Below are 22,236 nucleotides of genomic sequence, written 5' to 3'. Positions count from 1 at the left end.
TTTTTTTCTTCTTGGGGGGGGGGGGGCATGAGGAGGAACATTCTCTGGAAACAAGCTAGCATTGCTGAAATCTTTGGGCGAAAATCAACCATACCCACATGGCTTGGTTACACTGTAGAAGCTAACAAGATTTGTCAGACCATCTTCGTCTTTAGAAGACCATATTCAATATGAGAAGGGGAAAAAATATAATAGAATGGGAACAAAGCATTTTACTGTCAGTAATGCTTCTCAGATTCAAATTTGGGGGCATGGCAAATTGTATCTTTTTACATCGCAATTCTTCAAAAATAAATGTTTCTCAAAATGCTTTATATTACCGGTAGGTTCTAAACAAAAAATGTTTTAATTACCATTGACTTTAAAGGCAGTGGATACTTTGGGTAATTGTCAAAGACTAGCCTTCACAGTTGGTGTATCTCAACATATGCATAAAATAAAAAACCTGTGAAAATTTGAGCTCAATCGGTGATCTAAGTTGCGAGATAATAATGAAAGAAAAATAACCCTTGCAACACGAAGTTGTGTGCGTTTAGATAGTTGATTTCGAGTTCTAAACTTGAGGTCTTGAAATCAAATTCGTGGAAAATTACTTCTTTCTCGAAAACTATGGCACTTCAGAGGGAGCCGTTTCTCACAATGTTTTATACCATCAACCTCTCCCCATTACTCGTAATCAAGAAAGGTTTTATGCCAATAATTATTTTGAGTAATTACCAATAGTGTCCACTGCCTTTAAGAGTGACTAAACGAATACCTACCCTTTAAGAGTTAAATGATAGCTGGTTTGCTCTGCAGTTACATTCCTCAGAGAATATACTAGCCCCGGCCCTCAGCAGAAAAAATAGTCAGTGTAGTTCCTTTTCCGCTAGTAATGTTTAATGTGCACACTATGTACCAAGGCACATTTTCTTATTCTTGGCTATACAAGAAATGACCGAGGCACCATACCAGCTGCAGCAATGGTAACTGTATGGTTTTCTGGCTGGTAACCTATAGATGTATTATTGATAGGCAAACTTCTCTTGTGATTACTACAGGCTTTATGAAATTGGGCCCTTGGCTCAAATTCACAAAGCACTAAGATTCATCTTTTAAAGATGAGTGATGTCAGTACACATTATGTATACCATAGTGATTTTTATTGTGGCATCACACTCTGCTTCTTAGCAGTTAGGATTGATACACATCTTGAGATTGATCTTAGCTCTTTGTGAAATCGAGCCGAGGCATGACATTCTTCCTACTTTAATCCAGTTCCAATTTGTTTCCCCTCTGAAAAAATGCCCCCCCCCCCCAGAAAAAACTGTTACTTAATAGCCTGAAAAGTCTATCAAATCCTATGGGACCCTTGCATTGGCACTTGGCAGCCATCGCAAGTTCAAACAATGGAAATGTACACACGTGTTTGCGCAATGCAAAACTCTCAGAATGATAGGTCATCTTTAATCACAGTGATGGAGCTGTTTGGGTCTACAATCCTGGCAAAAATGCTTGGGCCACCCATTCCCAACCAAGGATTTATAAACATTCCCTCTCCCCCCCCCCCCCCAATGCTCAACGTTGATGGGAGCTCAGAAGATTGCGCAATGAGAGCCAACATTGAAAGGGGGCACGGGCCCAACGAGATATGGCCAGGATTGTGGGGCATAATCCATACAGGTGACCATTTCACACTGTGATCACTCTAAGGCTATGACAACTGTGTGAATGATGTGTGATTTGAACATAGTTGTTCCACACAGAAAACACACAGAGATCACACTGTGTTCACATGGTGACCATTTCACATTGTGACCACTCCCAGACTATGAAAACTGTGTGAATGATGTGTGATTTGATTATAGTTGCCTGGTTCTTGATAATTTACCTTGACCTCGTCTCGGTAAAATTATCAAGAACCAGGCCTCGTTGGGAATAAACCACTAGTTGAAAACCTCTTCACCACACATTGATTCCCTTATTTAAATCATAGTGACAAATATCTATAAATTTTCCTGTTAAAAGTACAAAGTACACACGATGGTACAAATGAGCTGGACAGTACATTGTTAAAGAGTTGAACCTAAATGAAGTCATATTCTGCACTAGTTCTAGGACTCAAGGAGCGCAGCGCTAGTGATCAAAGAGGAATCCCCCATGCTATGACAAGCATTTAGGCCTAGGATTATTAAATTAAGGAGCTCTGTACATTATATCATATATATGTTTGTAATAGGTACAGTGAGTACATGTAGGATGGAGTGAGACTTTGGTGTCAAGGTCATGTCAGTCAAACACACCCACACACAGTTTTTATGTCTTGGGGAATTATCACATCCTTATTAACAGACGAGTGGTCGATTTCACAAGGAGCTCAAATTTATCTTAACTGTGAATCAATCTTATTTGCTAGGCAAAGTGTGATGTCTAAATATAAATGGTAAAGATGGATCATAGTGCTTTTGTGAAATCCCTTTTGCTTAAACATAGCCTCAATCCTTCTTAGGACCCTCCTATAGCATTCTGTTGAGGACCCAGATTGAAGCCTGGAATTTCATCTCTGAAAGGGCAAGGCCATTTTCATTTTGCAAAGGGCACTTCCATTGGAAAATCTGAACGTCAATGGGAAACTATTGAAGGGGCACCAAAGCCAAGACCAGGGGCAATGGAGACCATGGCCTGTGTGTAGTTCCAGGCCTGCATATCTGATAACTCTGATATAATCACATGTATTCAGTATTTGATTTATAAATACATGTATAAAAAACTCCCCGCTAACCCGTGAAATACGCTTTGCGTAAGCACTGAATTCCCTGCTTCCGTAAGCGTCGGTTCTGTGCTTGGTAATCAGAGCCATGAAATTGGACCCTGATGGGTTTCAGAAACTGAACCAGTTTGGCCTACGTGTTTACACAAAACTTCAATGCTGTTCAGGCTTACAGGGAACCCAACTGTGTGAACTTGAATGCTGAAATGAAAATGAAATGAAAAATACATCCACTTGATAATTTACAAGTATTGATTTTTGTAAAACAGTCAAACAGTGTACATAATGTTTATGTGCATGTACATGTACTCCCAAGCCATGTAGGGACAAAATGGAAGAGTGTGCCTCATAAGTAATTCAAATTTCAAGTTAAACTTGTCAATTTTAAGGGAAGGTAAACGTTAGGTAATTGTCAAAGACCAGTCTTCTCACTTGGTGTATCCCAACATAAGCATACAATAACAAGCCTGTGAAAATTTGAGCTTAAAAGACTTGTGTGCTTAAAAGACTTCTGGCTTGAAGTCTTTTATTATTTTAATGAGAAATTACCTCTTTCTCAAAATTTATGCTACTTCAGAGGGAGTTGTTTCCCACAATGTTTTATACTATCAACAGCTCTCCAATGCTCGTTACCAAGTCAGTTTTTAAGTTAATGTTTGTTTTGAGTAATTACCAAACGTGTACCTTCCCTTTAAAATGTTCAAGTTTAATGTTTCAAGTTGAATTATTTTTTCTTTCACAGTTATCGTACTTAAATGTTTGTTATTACTCATCATACATATTGCTTTGAAATTGCTTGCCTTCACATTTGTCCCAAATTTTCCTGTAGCCTTATTGTAAAGAAACCAAAACTGTCATAATTATGTTGATTCGTGTGTAGGGTTTAATATTAAATGGACATCAATGCTTGTTAAATGCATAATTGTCAATGCGAATACCTTTTTTTAAATGTTTTTTTAATGCAAGTTTGTCCAAAACAAGGCTAAAAGCCACTCTAGGTAAAGGGCTACACGGAATGCAGTAACTCAGTGGAGCTGAAGGTAGGAATTGATATTCCTCTTAAAAGATGGCAGATCATAGGATGAAGGGAAACATGCACCAGACAAGGAGTTCCAAACTGATGCTGTACCAGATGCGAATATTTGTGTTAACACCATGACATGAAAAATCTATTCATGTGAGTTGTTGTGTTTCTGAAAAGATATGTGACATTTTAGATCGAATCATACTCTGATCCTCTTCAGGCGAAACTACCTCATAATTGCTGAATGGAATGTCGAGTTGTTACACTCAACGGTTCTTTCCAGAAGCACCACAGCCCATGAGATTTTTCACAAACATAATTTAGATTGTACCTTACATTATGAAAAGTTTCAAATCCTACTCACGTACAATGTACATGGTGTTATTGCAAACCTTACTAGATTGTATCTCCACCATGCACAGTTTCAAATTCGACTCACGTACTATTGTACATATGTACGTTGTTATTGCAACTAGATTCAATTTTGTATCCTGAACCAGCTAACAATAACATGCTAAGTTTTTGAATCCTAGAATATATAGTGTTATTGCAGCCAAACACATCGGCTGTCGATTTCACCAAACTCTTCCTTACTTAGGAATCATCTTAGGACTTAGGACGGATTCAGTTCCGTATCCAAGTACGTAGGACGAATTGAACCCATCATAAGTTAGGACGGGTTACTCGTTCTAACTCGAGTTAGGATTAATCCTAGCGTTTCGTGAAATCAGCCGCAGGAACACAGGAGCGAACCCCCTTCTCTTTACAATAGAGGCAATGGGTTCTCTACGCGCATTACACATTTCAAAGAACTGACTTTACGTCCCATCAGAAGGACATACACTGTACATTTAGTTTCACAACCAGAGAACTCACAAACCCACAGACACTCAGTTGATCAGAAACACCAGAGCTTGAGTCCAGTATTCTTATCCCATTGGCCACGACACGCCACAAATGTAACATGTATCGTAATTGTCAGTTTGAGAGAAACATCAAACCTTTAGGCCTATTTGACAATGAATGAAGATGTGCCATACAAAATATAGAGCAAGGATCCACAAACAGTATAAACTGAAATAAGTTTCTTGACGGCAAATGCTGAAAGCACTCAACAAGAAGCAAATAGGATGTCAAAAATAAGAACCATTTTGAAATTTTAGGTCATGCCCTGGATTAAAATTTTCTTTAAGGATATCAAGATTTCACGACGCAAATTACTGTCAAATTTTGGATGCCTTGATGATAGACTCCATGCATAAGGATCCAGAGTTGCGCTGGTATTTTCACTGATGACTGTCCAACACAAATTTGCCACTGTGGATCTTCATGATAAGCAGTCGAGGTTTTAATTTAAAACCTTCAGATTGCTTTCAGTTCAGATTTTTATTTTCAATTGAACTTCAGTATAATGAACCATACATTCACAACAGGAATCCGAATGGACTTTTGTCTTTTAATCTTCAAGTGAATGTGGCTTGTATCTTGCACTTTATAAGGCAACCATCCATACAGTAGTTACCAGTGACATTGTCGACTACGAACAACAAGCGCAGGCATTTGAATGGATATTTCACTTGAATTGGTCTCAGCGTCTCGACTAGCTTGCTCTAGTCATCGGGCCCAGTTTTAAAATATTGAATTTCTTTAAAGCCTTTATACACTTTCGGTACAGAAAAAAAAAAAAAAAGTTCACAGATTTACAAATAATTTACAGGGTTTACAGAAGGTAATGGTGAAAGACATATCTTGAAATATTATTCCATGAAATGCTTTAATTTTTGAGGAAACATTAAAACAATATCAATTCTCGATAGCGAGAATTACGGATTTGTTTTAAACACATGTCATGACACGGCGAAACGTGGGGAAACAAGGGTGGGTTTTCTTGTTATTTTCTCCCAACTCCGATGACCAATTGAGCCTAAATTTTCACAGGTTTGTTATTTTATATATAAGTTGTGGTACACGAAGTGTGGGCATTGGACAATACTGTTTACTGAAAGTGTCAAATGGCTTTAATTTGCAGCAATAATGTTCCTCTACATTTCACACACATGACGTTCTGTATCAACTGTATGGTTTGAAAATAAATAAAAATATTGCAATAATTCAAGTTCTTAATCATGAGCATGCTCAGTGGATATTGACGTATTGTTTGTCAGTACATCCTAAAAATTACATTTCTACGGTTGTACATTGTGTGGAAAGTATGCGTCAGTAGACTGGAAATTAAATTGCCGTCAATTAGTCTGACTTCTTAACGCATTTACCATGCCGCACTAGTCTCGATGTACAATGTAAATTTATAATGTGAAGTGCCCGGTACATATACATGTATTATGTGTCATGCAATTGTGGTTAAACCTAAGTGGACGATTCTTTAATTTGACAGAAAAGGTAATTCCTTTGGGAAAAAAACACATAGTGTGCCATAATCAGTAACCTCACAGATCTTGTTTCAGTTCAAGAAACATTTGTCCGGTCAATGATATTCAATGAGGAGTTTTTGTTAAATTGCAATATCAAGTTGATTGATCGCTATATTTAAAGTTCTGTAGAGGGTAATTAGAATGTAATGGATAAGGGGTATAGTGAAATGTAAGTTCTAAAATCACGTTCAATAAAATAGTGGTTTTTTTTATTATTAGAGACTATTAATTTTTGTAAAATTAATACAAAACCCTCAGACCTCACTAATATTGTTCATTTTTGAATCAAATATTTGTCAGTAAAAATTTCAATAGAAATTTAATACATGAAAGTTTGGTGTAAAAAGCATTGGGATACTACAGACTACAGGTGTACGCACATGTTTAATGAGACGTAAAGCCATAGGTCCTGTGCGTAATGCAGACCTCTTAAAGGCAGTGGACACTATTGGTAATTACTCAAAATAATTATTGGCATAAAACCTTACTTAGTGAAAAGTAATGGGGAGAGGTTGATTGTATAAAACATTGTGAGAAACGGCTCCCTCTGAAGTGACGTAGTTTTCGAGAAAGACGTAATATTCCACGAATTTGATTTCGAGACCTCAGATTTAGAACTTGAGGTCTCGAAATCAACCATCTAAACGCCAGAACTTCGTGTGACAAGGGTGTTTTTTTCTTTCATTATTATCTCGCAAGTTCGATGACCGATTGAGCTCAAATTTTTACAGGTTTGTTATTTTATGCTTAAGTTGAGATACACCAACTGCGAAGGCTAGTCTTTGACAATTACCAATAGTGTGACTGTCCACTGCCTTTAAATAACCTAATTACATTTATTGATTGGACAAAATAATAAGCGCTTTGAGAGGCCAATACAAAGGGCTTTATTTATGTACATTGGGCGTACAGTAGGCCAACCATTTACAAGAAACATATGGTTTTCTTTAAACTATAAAACAAATCAAAACTGAATTTTATTATTTATGTCACCAACTCTTGAATTGCACAAAGCGTCAAAATCCAACCTATGCGATCTCATCCAACAATAGTGCATACAGCTATCATTTCAATTGAAGGTCTTCAATGCATTGTACGTGTGCATTGTTAGTTAATCAACTGTGATGCTATATTGTCTAATACGCAGGACAGCTGGTGTTTCAGAGATATTTACGTTGTGCACCCATTCACAAGTTGTTGATACATCAAGAACAAAGGAAAGTGAATCAGAAAATTTGAACTAAAAGTTGCAGTGTGCTTTTAAGATGCCTTATAAAAGGCTTCAGGCCTGATATTTTTATAATAATTTATTTGAGTGAGAAATCAAACTACCTCTTGCTCGGAAAATATGTTACTTCAGAGGGAGCCGATTCTCACAATGTACCAAGTAAGTTTTTATGTTAATAATTATTTCGAATAATTACCAATGAGTGTACATGTATCAAATGTATATTGTTTCGGTACACGCTGCTAACTGCCTGTAGCGACTGGGCAATCTCAGTGGTCTAGTTGGTAGTCTGACACTGCTCTTAAATTAAGGGGTGGGTTTGAATTCCGCCTGAGTAATATACAGGTGTACTTCGTCTGTTATTTTTTTCACAGGACTCGGGGAACGTACTGAGTACATGTTAACAGTGTTTTCGCACATCGGTGTTTAGGGTAAAACCTAAACAACTAGTGTCAAATGGCTTTCAACTGCTTTTGCCGTATGTTCATTGGGGAGGACATTAGTTTATGCGAAGAATCTGTTCCAATGGATAATTTTACCTAGTCTTGGTGCAAGACGTTTCTCGTTTTCCTTTCACGCACAGCGCAATCAGCACACCAACAAGTGCCTGTATCGGTGAGTGTACATGGGCGGTCGATGCGGGAGCTGTTGGTGAATTGGCCGCGCTGTGCGTGAAAGGAAAACGAGAAATGTCTTGAACCAAGACTAATTTTTTACCCAGCTATGATAATGGACTTGGAAATGAGACAGTGAGGAGTGAGTGCCCGTCATTTTTTTGACTCATACCCGGGTGACTGTCAGTGTTCGACGTCATAATGAGCTACATGTGAACGCAATGGGCACTGGATTATTATACATTGGGGGAGGATACATGTGAAAGGGTTTCCCAATCACGTGTAGTGCATCGATGAGATGATGCACATTGCTTGGGGAAAGGGGAACAAAAAAAAATGTGAAAAACAAACAGCACATGTAGAGGGATCTTAATTACAAAAACTTGGGCTAGTACAATTAGGATTTTGTTGAGTTAAGGCCATGAGCACGCAGTTTACATGTATATGATGCTGAAGAGTACCTTTCTGTATTTAATAATTTATAATAATAATACCATGCATTTGAATTGCGCTTAAAACAGGGTTTCTAAGCGCTGAAACAAAAAAAGTAATTAAATACACTATTAACCATTATACGCCCAGGCTACGTATGAAATATTGTATTAAGTATTTTATTTAATTTTTTAATTTAAAAATATTCTCATAAAAATGGTTTTGGAAAAAATGACGTGAAGTGGGACAAATGTTTTGGTATTATTGTTTTCTTAGAAAAAAATATTGAATGAAGATGGTACTCTAGACCTTTCTTTTGTTGATAAACAAACCGCCTTGGTTGGCATGGCCGGCCGAATGTTAGTTAAACACCCAATCGTAAAAACAGATGTTTTAACCAAATTCAGCATTTTCTGCAAACTTTCAATTAAAAAAAATACCTCTCATAATTATTTGTTTTGTTTTTAACAAAATCAACAAATTTTGTTACATTGTTACCAAAAATAGCGATCTTTTCTCAATTTGCACTTACGGCTTTCCATAGTTTTCCAATCTGGGTTGGCAAAAACTCGGGCTGTGACGTTGCAAAAGAAAGGTCTATAACCGTGTGTACATGTATGAACCATATTTGTCATACATATACCCTGTATACTTTTCATGAATACATGTACTAACGCACTGTGCACAGTGCACACTTAAAAACAAAGAACCAGACTATTAATATTGTAGCCTCAATGTTGTCTCTTTTAATGATGGTTAAAAAAAAAAATATTATTTGATTTGGAGCACAGGTTTATTACATGATACATACACCACAAAATTTCCTCGCTCTGCTCTCCATTTTAAGCAAATACTCAGCGTTTTTTTTTTCACAAAGAACGTTGTTATTCACACTGCTGCAGGTGACTAGTAAAGGAAGGGTTTTGACTCTCCCGCCGTTAATTTCACTATTATTTGGCAGCTGTATTAATTTTGAACTCTGAGACTGAGAGTTCAGGACCTGCGTTCATTATGTAGTGATTTAAGAAGAAGAACAAGGCCCATGTTTATCTTGCTCTTTTTACAAGATGAGACACGTTGTTAGTAAATTATTCAGAATTAAAATTGTTCTACCCAAGTTAGCGTGCTTCTTCATGAGTAATGAAAGTTGTTTTTATGAAGAAGCGCGAGACAGTTCCGTTTTCCATTGCAGGTCTCGCCAGTTTCTACGACAAGGGTTTTAGAAAATAATGTACCTGGTGTTTGTTGAAGAAACTGAATCAATGATGCCTCGTTATTTTCTTTCATTCTAATTAAACCAAACTGAGACTGATACTGAAAGGAAATTTAATACATTTTACATTTATAATCACTGTATGAATTAATTCTAGGAAGGTCGTGGTGGAAAGGTTTCCTTAAAAAAAAAAAGCCTGATTGTATGGCTTTGTGTTTAAGTCCCAAGTGAATACACAGGACATTATTAATGAGAGCAGTCATCAAAAAATAAGTTCCAACCTTTCCAAATAATGAAAGGTTCACAAAAATGGATGTTGCTTGAAAATTATTTTGACAGGCTTTTGTTTATTCAAACCTCAGAAAGTATTAGCACATCATGTGAGAAGGGAACTGATTTTATATCAAAAATCTAAAAAATGAAATAAAACAGTTTCTATTTAAATGTCATATTTTCCTCTGGATGGCAAGACTGCTGAAGAAGGAGGTTAAATTTGTCCTGCTCGAGACGCCATGAAATGTAGGGAAATGGCATCTTCATTTCATAGTTGGGATGCAGAAGTGCAATATATTTCTCCCTATTCCACTTGCCCATGTGGGAAGACTTAAAAGAGATGTTGATTTGTATATTATTAGCTGTTTCGTAGCGAAGCGCAGCAACAGCTCTTGTTTTTGTTATAGTTTTTTTATTATTATTTTTTTATTTTTTATGTTTCTGTGTGTTTCTGGCCGCAAGAGAGTACCGGAAGTTTGTCTTTTTTGTTTTGTCATTTACAACAGGAATTGTCTGTCTCCCTATTTTACAGGCAGGACTTCCTTAATTGTGTTGAATAAAATTCCCTAAAGCAAGCCATTCGTTTGCATTGTCTTCCTGCATTAGCCAGAAAGACTGCATAGTGTACTTTGCAGTAATTTCTAATGCAACAACAACAGAGCCAATCGACAATAATTGTTATTTTGTTATAATTGTTATAATTGAAAAATAGAAAAAGTAGAAAAATTAACTCATATGAAATATTGTATGTAAATAAAGAATACTAAAAGGTTGTTTATATACTCTGTCGTTAGAATAACACAAACAAATTTGTCTGCAGCACTTAAAAAGCCTACATGTTCAAAAAGCAAATCAAAAATACATGTAGTGTTTTCCTTTTTTTACCTACATAATAATATCACTGAGACAATATTAAATCATTTGAAATATTGTTTGTAAATTTTATATTTTGTTCGTCTTTCCTGTTCTTAAAGTTGCAAATTTGTTTCCTGGGCCAAATCTAGAAAGTACACTTTTTTTTATGTAATAGTCATTTTTAATCGTGGAACAGTACAGAGAAAATTATTTATTTTTTAATGATACTGTAATATCCAAGAGACAATTAAATCATACGAACAAATTTCAGTAAACAAAATAAAAATAGAATAGTAATAATAATATGAAATAATTTCTGTAAATTAATTTCAGGTGGCTACGAGCCCCTAGATAAGATGACACAAAATCATATCAAAAAATTTCAATAAAAAAAGTGTTACAAAATTTATAAGAAAAAATTATTTCTGTAAATTATTTTCAGATGACTACGAGCGCTTCATACCCTGAGATGAGATGACACGATGATTCGACGGAAAGCGAGACTAGATAGCTTGTGATTGACACCACTGTCCACGCATCCAGAGATGGTCCCCACATTATGGCCAACAAAACGTTCCATAAGAACAGGTGTTTGGTAAGACGCTTAAAAGATATCACCTCTAATCGCATGAAGCTGTCTGAGCAGAAAATTGTGCTTTGAAAACAAAATGAGTTGCACAAATAAAAAGTTTATAAGGGAATACATGTAAATGAGTGCAGTTGGGGTCTCTGAAACAACTGTTTAGAAAATTTTGCAGAAAGTTGTCTGAGCAGAAAATATTGCTTGAAAAAAAAATTCATTGCACAAATAAAAATTCATAAGGGAGTACATGTAAATGGGTTGCGTCAAAGTTTTAAACAAAACTGTTTTGCAGAAAGTTGTTTGAACTTAAAATATTGCTTTGAAAAGAAAATTATTTTCATAAAGACTAATTTATAAGGGAATGCATACAAATACGTTGAGGTTTTTTAAAACAAATGTTTAGAATTTTGCTGAAAGTTTGTCTGGGCAGAAAATATTGCACAAATAAAATTGCGTTTCAAAAATCCCAATTCTTTGAGGCCTTGCAACTTTAACCTGATACATCTAAAGAAGAAACACCTTTGAATGAAGACGGACACTGAATAACAGTGAATGTACCTGTACCGTCAGAAACAATTTTGACTGTAGTCAACAGATGGCTTCAGATCCCTTGCCAGACAATGAGGAATATAACTTTGCAGCAGTTTTGCCTGAGAAGTGGATTCCTACTGTGAGATTTGCCTCGGAGAGTATTGTTTTTCAGATAAACATCGGTCAAATTCAAGAAGCAAATGCGGATTTGGGAATTTGGGGAGCCCTAGGGGATGAAGGGAGAGGGGGAACGCTCTCGCATTTTTTTTTATAGCAAATCCTCTTTTTCGTCGAGTAAACAGGTAGTGTGGCATTTCTGAGAGAGCAGAGACCGAGAGTGTGTACAAAAAAAAAGGTACTTTCTGGATCAGGCCTTGGGCTTCTGCGGTATTTAATGGATAGTTTCTCCCTAAAGCTGCTTCGATGCGGTGAAAATTAGTTGGTGATCTTTTGTGTACATTGGTTTTCAAGACTTGTGCTAAAGGATTTCTCATGCACGTGCATCACATGCAAGTTTTAAGTTCTAGGGTACGCGTTCATAAAAAAAGAAAAACAAATCAGCTGGGTGATGAAAAGCCTAAACATAGAGTGTAAAGGCCCGGTCCCACTGCAGCGATAACGAGAATGATAACGATCACGCGTTTTATTGGATGAATTGCTCCACGCAGAATACGCACACGCTCATTCAAACAATAGAATGCGTTCTTGTTATCGTTCTCGTTATCGCTGCAGTGGGACCGGGGCTTAATGCTCCTTTCCACCAACATATGAATGACCATGCATTGGATGTTATATAAAACAAACAATGAATGTTTTTCATTGGTGCAATAGGGAGACTATTTCCATTTGTTGAAAGATGGAATGTTCCATTAAACTCAGCTTCCCCTCTGTGAAAAGAATATTCCATTTTTCAACTATTCGCACCATTGCACTCATAAACATTCATTATTTGTATACTAACGACAACTGCAGTGCTTCTCACCAAGTAAGTTTTTATACAATATAGTTATTCAGTTTTTGAGCATTCACCAATCTGCGACCCTACCTTTAAAAGCTAAAGCAGCTCTATGACATTGGACCCTGGTCTGTAGGCTTCACGCATCATTGCAAAAGTGAAAGAAATTTTCTTGCACCATTGGAAACTGGCTTGTAAATTTGATTGTTGAAGTCCGGAAAATTTGCCTCGCATTCAAGTTTCGGGATAGGAGCCGGCCGTCGACCTCACCAAACTGTTCCTAACTTAGAATTTTATATTAGGAGTACATGTAGTTCCAGCCTTGCACTGCCACATGTAAACCTTACGATTAATCCTTCATGTTGGGACTAGTGACAGAAATCGGCTGAAAGGAAACTAACTGCACTCTGTATTTTGTTTTGTTTTTGTGTGTAATTCAATGAGTTAAAAGCAACTCTTGCACTCTTGTCTGACAATGCCTGGTGAGGGCAAGGCATTTTTTCCCTTGATAAACAACACCTTTATGAAGGAAATTTTCAGTACGTAACAACTTGAACAAGAACATTTCAACGAACCCTAAGGCAATGCCTAGGGACAAGGAGCGATTTACTGAAAAGCTTTCAATTACTTTAATAGTTTGGCATAGACCTGTAGAAATTACGCATTACTAATGATACTAGAATGAGGAAGTACATTCTATACAGTGATTGAGTAATGTAATAATTACCAGTTATCACAAAATTAGTGACAGCATTTGGGTGCTGAATAAAATGTGATTTTGCTCTCTTTGTCCTAACCTATGGACTATGAACCAAAGCACCATAATATAGATACACCAAAAGTAAACAAACCAAGACAAAACTATAAAATGGCCATAGGTTGGTGAAATGGTGTGTTTATATTGAACGCCAAAGGATCTGTATGAATGCACTCTGTCAATAACCGTTCCTTACAGTTGAACCACAACACACGGAAATTAAAAAACAATCTTAGCGTCCATTCTAGTTTATTTTTGCTGAGAGCCGCAGGAATGTTTAATGTACACACAATCAGACAGTGATGGACAAATTAACTGAAATCCAAATTCGTTTTTACAGGGTTGTTTACGCATAATGTGCGTGGGATGATCGAGCCTTCTCCCATTAAGGGACCCTTTTTCTGGACGTTAACAAAAATGTGCTGAAAGGCATTACTCGTCCTTGAGGTGTTGGACTTGGCTCCCATGATGATTTGTTGCGCAACTGCAAATTCTCGCAGAGCAGCCCCCCCCCTTTACAGTCACGATAAATGGCTACATGTATGAGGTTTTGTATGAGGCAAGGTTAACCCTTGGTTTTGGAACCGTTCAATTGTTTTAAATTCATTTCAAGAGGTGGTTCCGTTTTTTAGAAAACCTCGACCGACGAAAAACCTGGAGCGTAGCCTATATGTCCCACAGTTAATAGGAACACACAAATTGATAAACTGAACTGACAGTACTTGTCAGATTCAAACTTTATGTCATAAAAACTAATGTCTTTTACATTTTAACCAAATATATGTGTGGGCCACAATAAACTGTATGGGTTGTTTGCTGGTAGTCTGTTTCTGCTTAGAAATTTGTTATTGTGCTTAGCAACTTTTGGTGCTTTCATGCATTTGGGGCTGCTTAGGTTTAGCGCAAAATTTCTGCATTAGCTGATTAGTATTATGAAGTATGCATCATGCCTTTATAATTACATGTTGTGGCTGAGCAGTCAAGCGTGCAAGTCTCGCACTCTGGCGTTTCTAATCACCAGAATGTGGGTTCGAGTCCCTGATCATGACACCTGTGTCCTTTAACAAGACACTTAATTATTATCGCTTCATTTGGAACAGTTTTTTAAATAAGACTTCATTTTAGAGGGAGAAATATTTTACAGTAATAAACTTTCTGGTATGAGCTTCATAAATTCACAAGGGAAATATTTTTTTGGAGAAATTAGCATCATAATGAGTAAGCTTTCTGACTAAAATTAAACAATGATCCTCACCAGGGCTCAACTTTTACACTGGACCACAGGCCTACGACCAGTGGTTTCAGTGTTGGGCCCAGGGCCAGTAAACTCTTAAACAGGACAAGTCCGGTGGTCTTGTGTTTTTTCCTTCATTTCAACATCTTTGTCTGAGAAGAATGAATTTCAAATGTTGAGTTTATGAGTCTCACAAATATCAATCAATCCTGCAGAATATCACCTGATACAACAGAAGAGAGAAATCTTCTCTCGTGGCTTTAAAATAAAAACAGTTTGGATGATAACAACATTTTGATTCTAGTCTCTTCTCATTTTGATTCTGGGGTGGATTTCACAAAGAGTAAAAGACTAGTCTTATCTCGAGTTAGGACGACTTACTTATCCTAACTCTGAGTGAAATCGATTCCTTGTCTTTTAAAATAAAATCCTAAAGTCCTGCAGTCTTGTGAATCTCCCCCCCCCCCCCCCCCCCCGATTTGAGCGCTGCTTACCAATTGTAAATAATACCTTTAACCATTTTCATTCCTATATTTTCTTACTACCTTCCAGACATCGCACCGGATACTAATTTTCGCATTGCTCTACTGCCTGACATGCCTCATATGTATGACAATCTTCTATGACGGCGGTAGCACGCAGGTTAAAGTGAAACCAAAGAATGGACCCACGCAGAAACCGCTCCGAGGTCCCGGAAAGGAAAAGAACGATACAATCAGAAGTCGGACATTATCCCCTGGTGGTAATTCTACCACGGGCAAGCCTCTCAATTGGAGAGATGAAATTACTAAGGATTTATTTCACAAGAAAGGACCGGATTTGTCTGTAGAGGACTATCAGTCGCTTCTAGGTAACAAGGTGAGCTCATTTTAACGAAATTGCATTTGCTGATTTTTTATAGAATGTGCAAGTCTTAAGTTTTCTTTACCTATTTTGGGTCCACTTTGGTCCCACATGCATTGCTTTAATGCATGAAGGAAATGAAACTCTCGCTTAATGCGACTCATTGTTTGATTATGGGCAAGACTTACACAGTCTATCTGCCTATTGACCCCTCGCATAACACAAAACTAAAGCACCTCGGCACAATGCGCATCTACCATTTCCACCACCTCGGGAGTCAATTCCTTTATGTACATTTTGACCCCCACAGTGGTCAGACCGGATAGGTGCGGGTCTAGTTTCATAGAGCCTCTTAAGCAATATATTTCAACTGGCTGTTGTCCATGTTTCAGACCAACATTAAGAGTGCAGATACAATTGCACTTCTTAAAACTTTAAGCGAAAAAGAGTTGTATTCCTAGCAGAAAATGAACTACTGAAGTGATATCTATTTACTCTGATCATGTAATAAAAGTGATTTTTTGTCAAATCCGATTCTGCAATCGGTTCGTACATATGAATCATTGAGGTTCATGTACTTGGTGTGTCCTTATATTAAAAAACATAAACAGTCAGATTTTAGAAAATTGTGTTTTAATTTCATTTTTTAGATTTATGTGTAAAGTCTGGTTCTGAGGAGTGCAAATGGCTCTCCTCATTAGTTTAAGGAGTGCAGTTTATATCTCCCCTTGTATTTCTTAAATTGGGGGCACTGAAGGTATGTGACATTTTCATAATTTTTCCTGGTTTTGTTTTTGTCGTTACAGAGTATCAAATTCCAATGCAATCAGTGTGCAATAGTTTCAAGTTCAGGCCAACTTCTTGGCACCGGAGCCGGGCCTCAAATAGACAACAACGACTGTGTCTTTCGTATGAACAATGCCCCAACCAAAGGTTATGAAAGAGATGTTGGTCAGCGCACCACGGCCCGCGTCATCGGCCACGTCAACCTTAGGAAGATATTTGACGATCATCTAGACGCCCAATCGGAGTTCCTGGTGAATACTTCCACCAAAGCGGACTCCATTTTTATTCATTGGTCGTATCTGACCGAAATTGATAAAGACCCTCCCCCAGAGTACGCTCTGGGCGTTGAGCTTGCTAAGAAGTTTAGCAATGTCTCCTTCAACATGTTCACTCCACAGAAGATGAAGTATGCCGAGAGGTTATTCCATCATGAAACAGGGTTAACACGGTAAGTCTTGACAACACAAAGGTGTAGACCCTTTGCGTATGACGTCACACACCCTAACTGACAGTCCCCTTACTGAGATCATTGGCCGACAGTTTGTATTTCCATTCTAGCGTTATCCAGAAGACGACGATCAGAGCACACTGACTGAGACGTCGAGCAGGACAAACCGGCTCTTCTCAGCGCCACCTCTACTCACAAAAGAGATTTGTACATGGTGTCACCGCAAACCTTACTTAGTATTTTTCCACCATGCATAGCCTGATCAGGTTTCCATTGTTTGTCATCAAAGATGGCGGTCAATGCAAGGGGTTAATCGGAATTTCATCTTTGACAGTGAAGCCATATTTAGTTTGCAAAAGCTTTGGGAAATTTGAAAGGGGCTCTAAGGTGAAGACCAGCGGCAACGGGGGCCATGGCCTTCGTGTAATTTCAGGCCTGCAATGATAGTAATATGAAGACATTTCTGCTGACCCACAAGACTTGCACAATAAGGCGTATGGTCATTGGTTTAAGCGCAGAAATCTGCAAAAATCGGGACCAAATCCGTTTTCACCAGTGCCCAATTTCATAATGCCTGTTCGCTCAGTAGAAAAGAAGCTTTGCTCAACAAAAACTGGTTACCAGCCGAAAGTTGTTGTTTCAACTGGTGCCCCACTAATTCTGTTTGCAACATGAGCAAAGACATTTGCTAAGCAGTAATTTACATTAAGATTTTAACATTTAATGTTTGACTTGTTCTTTATAGGTCTGAAGCTAAGACATGGTTATCAACAGGGTGGTACACCATTCTCTTAGCCATTGACTCTTGCCAGCAGATTAATATTTATGGGATGGTCTACGAGGACTACTGCAAGTAAGTCGCTATTTTCACTCAATACAACCCTCCTACTATTATCATTTTTCTCATTTTCATAACAACTAACCCCAAACTTTACAAAGCGAAAACTGGTATTTTGGGCCATTTACTCTTGCCAGCAGATTAATATTTATGGGATGGTCTATGAGGACTACTGCAAGTAAGTCGCTGTTTCCACTCAATACAACCCTCCTACTATTATCATGTTTCTCATTCTCAAAACAACTAACCCCATGCGAAAACAGTGGCATTTCGAGCCATTGACTCTTGCCAGTAGGTTAATAATTATGGGATGGTCTACGAGGACTAGGTCCTACTGCAGGTAAGTCGCTATTTGTCACTCAATACAACCCTCCTACTATTATCATGTTTCTTCCTCCATGCAACAACTAACCCCATACCTCACCATGCAACAACAGTGGTCTTTGAGGCACATACACAGACATTGAACTTTGGTTTTGAAGGGACACGGCAAAGTTCCATCTGGTAAGCGGCACTCTATGAGGAAAATGTAAATTTGTATTGGAGCTTTACAAAGGTCACCACAGGGCACCACAGTGGTCCTGTGGGTGGTTTTGAGGCCTGCACACACATGCTTTTAGAGAGTAGAGCCACTGCCTAAAACCCTTCAATGATAGTGGTAAACTGGAGAAGCCACCATCTGTGTTCAATTGTCAACCTTTTCTTTCAGCAATGACTCAACCCTAACCCTAACCCTAACCCTAACCCTAACCCTAACCCTAACCCTAACCCTAACCCTAACCCTAACCCTAACCCTCTTTTAAAGGGTGTTTACCTTAGTGTTTACCATGTTGGCCAAGATTTAAAAGAAATACACAAGATTACAGATTTTACAGATTACAGATTAAGATGGCATGCTGGGAAACCGTCCCTTAAAATATGTTTGCCTGAGTGAAATGCTATAGTTTTGAAACATGATTTTAAAAAAACCTTATATTTTGTCTAAAACACAAGCTTCTAAAACTGAACATGTATAGGGGTGGTGTCCGGTGCTTCTTTGTAGCTCCAATGACCAATTGAGCTTAAATTTACACATGTTTGTTATTTTATATATTACGTTGGGTCATAGTATGTTCGGACATTGGTTGTTCATGCTTTAAAAGAAGGAGAATATGAAAAAGAGTTACATTTTTGGTTTGTTTTCCCTTTGCAGGGAACATCCAAATGAAAATGTGCCATATCACTACTACGACCCCAACTTCAAGTCCGAGTGTAAGTACTACCACTCAAGCGAGGTACGCCTGACCAGCGGGCATCTCTTCATTACGGAGAAAGCGGTGTTTGCGCGCTGGGCCAACATCCACAGTATCCATTACTTCTACCCACGCTGGCCCCCCAAGAGGTTTACCCTAAGCAACCAGTTATTGACGCCGTTCGTCCAGAGGTATCAGATCGCCCAGAACAGGCTGTTTTCCAAGTTGCCGATATGGAAGCTGTTTTTCCACTTTGCAGGGTTATTCTACCCATTGGTTCATTGATGATTGCCTCTTTGTTTTATGTATATATTGTTATTTATATGCATGCTTGCTAATTACTCATCACTTTCAATTTAAACTATGTGTCTATTGCCCTTTTTCGAATCCACGGCTTCGGCTTCAGGCTCCATTCTCTCGTCTGCTTAAGCCCTGAGCGCGTACGCAACGCACGCGCAATTGTCAAAACAACCGCGGGGCCAAGCTAGCCTGAGCCAAATGTGAGGCCAAAGCCTTGGTTTTGAAAAGGGCCTTATTCATGTTTAAAAACATTTTAAGAATTTGAGATTTATTTTAAAGGAAACCATTGTAATTTTAAACCAACACTAAAAACCGAAAGTGAAAATCTGTACATTTTTTTGAATGAGACATACTTGGATTTGACTCACTTTCACAATTGTTTGAAAGATCACTTTCATGAATTTTTCGAAAGTACTTAAAAGACTTTTTGTGGTATCACTTTTGTACTACATATTGCTGTGTGATAATTGGGCACAGGCTGGTATGCTGATTGTCTGGAACCCCACCTGGAGTCACCTATCCTAGTTAAGGAGACACTCAAAAATCTTATAGACTGGTGACTACTTTGTTACCATGCTTGTTTATATGCTAAACAGAAAATTGTTAAGCAATATTTGTTGCGAAAGCAGCTCTATGAAATTGAGCCTTGGCCCCACCCTGGTCTTGCATCTCGGACAAGAAATTTTGTTTGTCCCCCTCCTTTTTGGCCTCCTTGCTCTGCCATAATCATTTTATGCTGGCCAATCGGGCAGGAAGTAAACAAAATAATACTCAAGATGGTTTTTTTTCTTCTTCCTACGATGCATTAAAGGGACACGTTGCCTTGGATCGGACGAGTTGGTCTATAAAAAGCGTTTGTAACCGTTTTTTATAAAATGCATGGTTGGAAAGATGTTTTAAAAGTAGAACACAATGACCCACACAAGTTTGCCCTGAAATTGCGTAGTTTTCCTTTTACTGTGCGAACTAACACGGTCAGCCATTTATGGGTGTCAAAAATTTGACTCCCATAAATGGCTGACTGTTAGTCGACGAGGTAAAAGGAAAACCGTGAAATTTCAAGGCATGTTTGTGTGGATCATTGTATTCTACTTTTACAACATCGATCTACCCATATCCATTTTATAACAAATGGTTACAAACGCTTTTCAAAGACCAACTCGACCGATCCAAGGCAACGTGTTCCTTTAAACTCAGCATTACCACCTGCAACTTACTGCAACTTCAACCCTTACTTGTGATCCAATCTTTTGCTTTTTACATTTTTATACTCCATGATCTGTATATATTTGTTAATGGCTTTAAGTATTAAAGAAATGTCAACATAAAATCCTTCTCTCTCTCCAAAAAACAAACTTAATTGCCCCCCCCCTACTCTTTAGAGTAGAGAAAATATGAATGGAGATCTTGGCGTCCTATAAACACAATGTATGATTTATCTGTCCCAACTGAAGAATCATCTGAACTATAGTTTGGACCTGTTTGAAATTGAGTGTTAACAGCTGAGACAGCTCACCTACAGCTTAGGCAGCCCAATTACAGATTGGACGCCCAATTTCAGCTTGGACGGCCCAATCACAGATTGGACCGCCCATTTTCAGCTTGGACGGCCCAATCACAGATTGGACCCCCATTTTCAGCTTGGACAGCCCAATCACAGATTGGACAGCCCAATCACAGATTGGACTGCCCATTTTCAGCTTGGACGGCCCAATCACAGATTGGACCGCCCACTTTTAGCTTGGACGGCCCAATCACAGATTGGACTGCCCATTTTCAGCTTGGACGGCCCAATCACAGATTGGACCCCCAATTTCAGCTTGGACAGCCCAATCACAGATTGGACTGCCCATTTTCAGCTTGGACGGCCCAATCACAGATTGGACCGCCTATTTTCAGCTTGGATGGCCCAATCACAGATTGGATCGCCTAATTACAGCTTGGACGGCCAAATCGCAGATTGGACTGCCAAATTACAGCTTGGACGGCCCAATCACAGATTGGACTGCCCAATTACAGCTTGGACGGCCCAATCACAGATCCCAATTACAGCTTGGACGGCCCAATCACAGATCCCAATTACAGATTGGACGGCCAAACTACAAAACTATTTGTATATACTATTAAGTTTGACTTGCATTTACTCTTGCCCTTTTTTTTGTAATGTACATGTAACTAAGGAAATAAATTAAATAGCAAATATCTTCAGTTTTTTTAAACATTTTCTTTCTTCCTTGGCGATTTCAAAAGCATTTTCTTTCAGCCTAGCTAAAGTGTCGATACCAAATTCAAAAGTGTTGCTGAGTGCAAACAAATATTTAAATACTTAGTCGATACAGGGTAACAATCAAAATTACATTTGGTGTAAATAGTTTACGACTTGTTTCCTGCCAGATATTTGTTCTCTTAGCTCGATAAGATTAAACCATTTTTAGATAGGGTGGACACAATATGATGACACTACATGTATTTGAGTAACATGCCTGTATCGGAGTGACATGCCTGTGATATTTTTTCACAGTACTCGGGAAAGTACTGAGTATACAGTGCTAACACACATCGGTGTATGGGTAAAAACCAAAATTAATATTCTTTATCCCCGATTGCAAATTTAACATCTATTATACATGTATTTGGTTTGGGTCAATTTGTCTGTATACACCCAAACCACACAGTGCAAGTCTATATGGTCCACCATTTCTCAAAGAGGCTAATTAATTTACATGTGTATGTGTAAGTGAAAGCTGAGCAAAGTAGGGGGTTTGATTATTACCTTAAATGCTCTTCGAGAAGTTGTCCGATTGGTGAGGATTGAAGACTGCAGATCCCAGTAACAATCACACACCAATGGATCTGGGCTCAATTTCACAAAGCACTAAGATCTTGTCAGTTTTACCATAGTGGTTTGT

The 22,236-nt window shown here is 38.1% G+C and overlaps 1 protein-coding gene across 2 annotated transcripts in view; it reads left to right on the top strand.

Moving 5' to 3' along the window:
* Nucleotides 1-20,163, top strand: part of LOC139936051 (alpha-N-acetyl-neuraminyl-2,3-beta-galactosyl-1,3-N-acetyl-galactosaminide alpha-2,6-sialyltransferase-like) — a 29,422-nt gene extending 9,259 nt beyond the window's left edge. For both annotated transcript variants that reach the window (XM_071930766.1, XM_071930765.1), the window contains exons 2-6: nucleotides 11,263-11,415; nucleotides 15,433-15,738; nucleotides 16,530-16,957; nucleotides 17,703-17,810; nucleotides 18,988-20,163. In XM_071930766.1, coding sequence (XP_071786867.1) covers nucleotides 11,380-11,415; nucleotides 15,433-15,738; nucleotides 16,530-16,957; nucleotides 17,703-17,810; nucleotides 18,988-19,312 — 1,203 coding nt within the window. In that variant the 5' untranslated portion in view covers nucleotides 11,263-11,379 and the 3' untranslated portion in view covers nucleotides 19,313-20,163. The remainder of the gene's footprint in view (nucleotides 1-11,262; nucleotides 11,416-15,432; nucleotides 15,739-16,529; nucleotides 16,958-17,702; nucleotides 17,811-18,987) is intronic.
* Nucleotides 20,164-22,236: the final 2,073 nt, after the last annotated feature.

This window comes from Asterias amurensis, chromosome 4, assembly GCF_032118995.1.
Source record: "Asterias amurensis chromosome 4, ASM3211899v1".
Taxonomy (NCBI): domain Eukaryota; kingdom Metazoa; phylum Echinodermata; class Asteroidea; order Forcipulatida; family Asteriidae; genus Asterias; species Asterias amurensis.
This window is presented reverse-complemented; position numbering and strand designations above follow the sequence as displayed.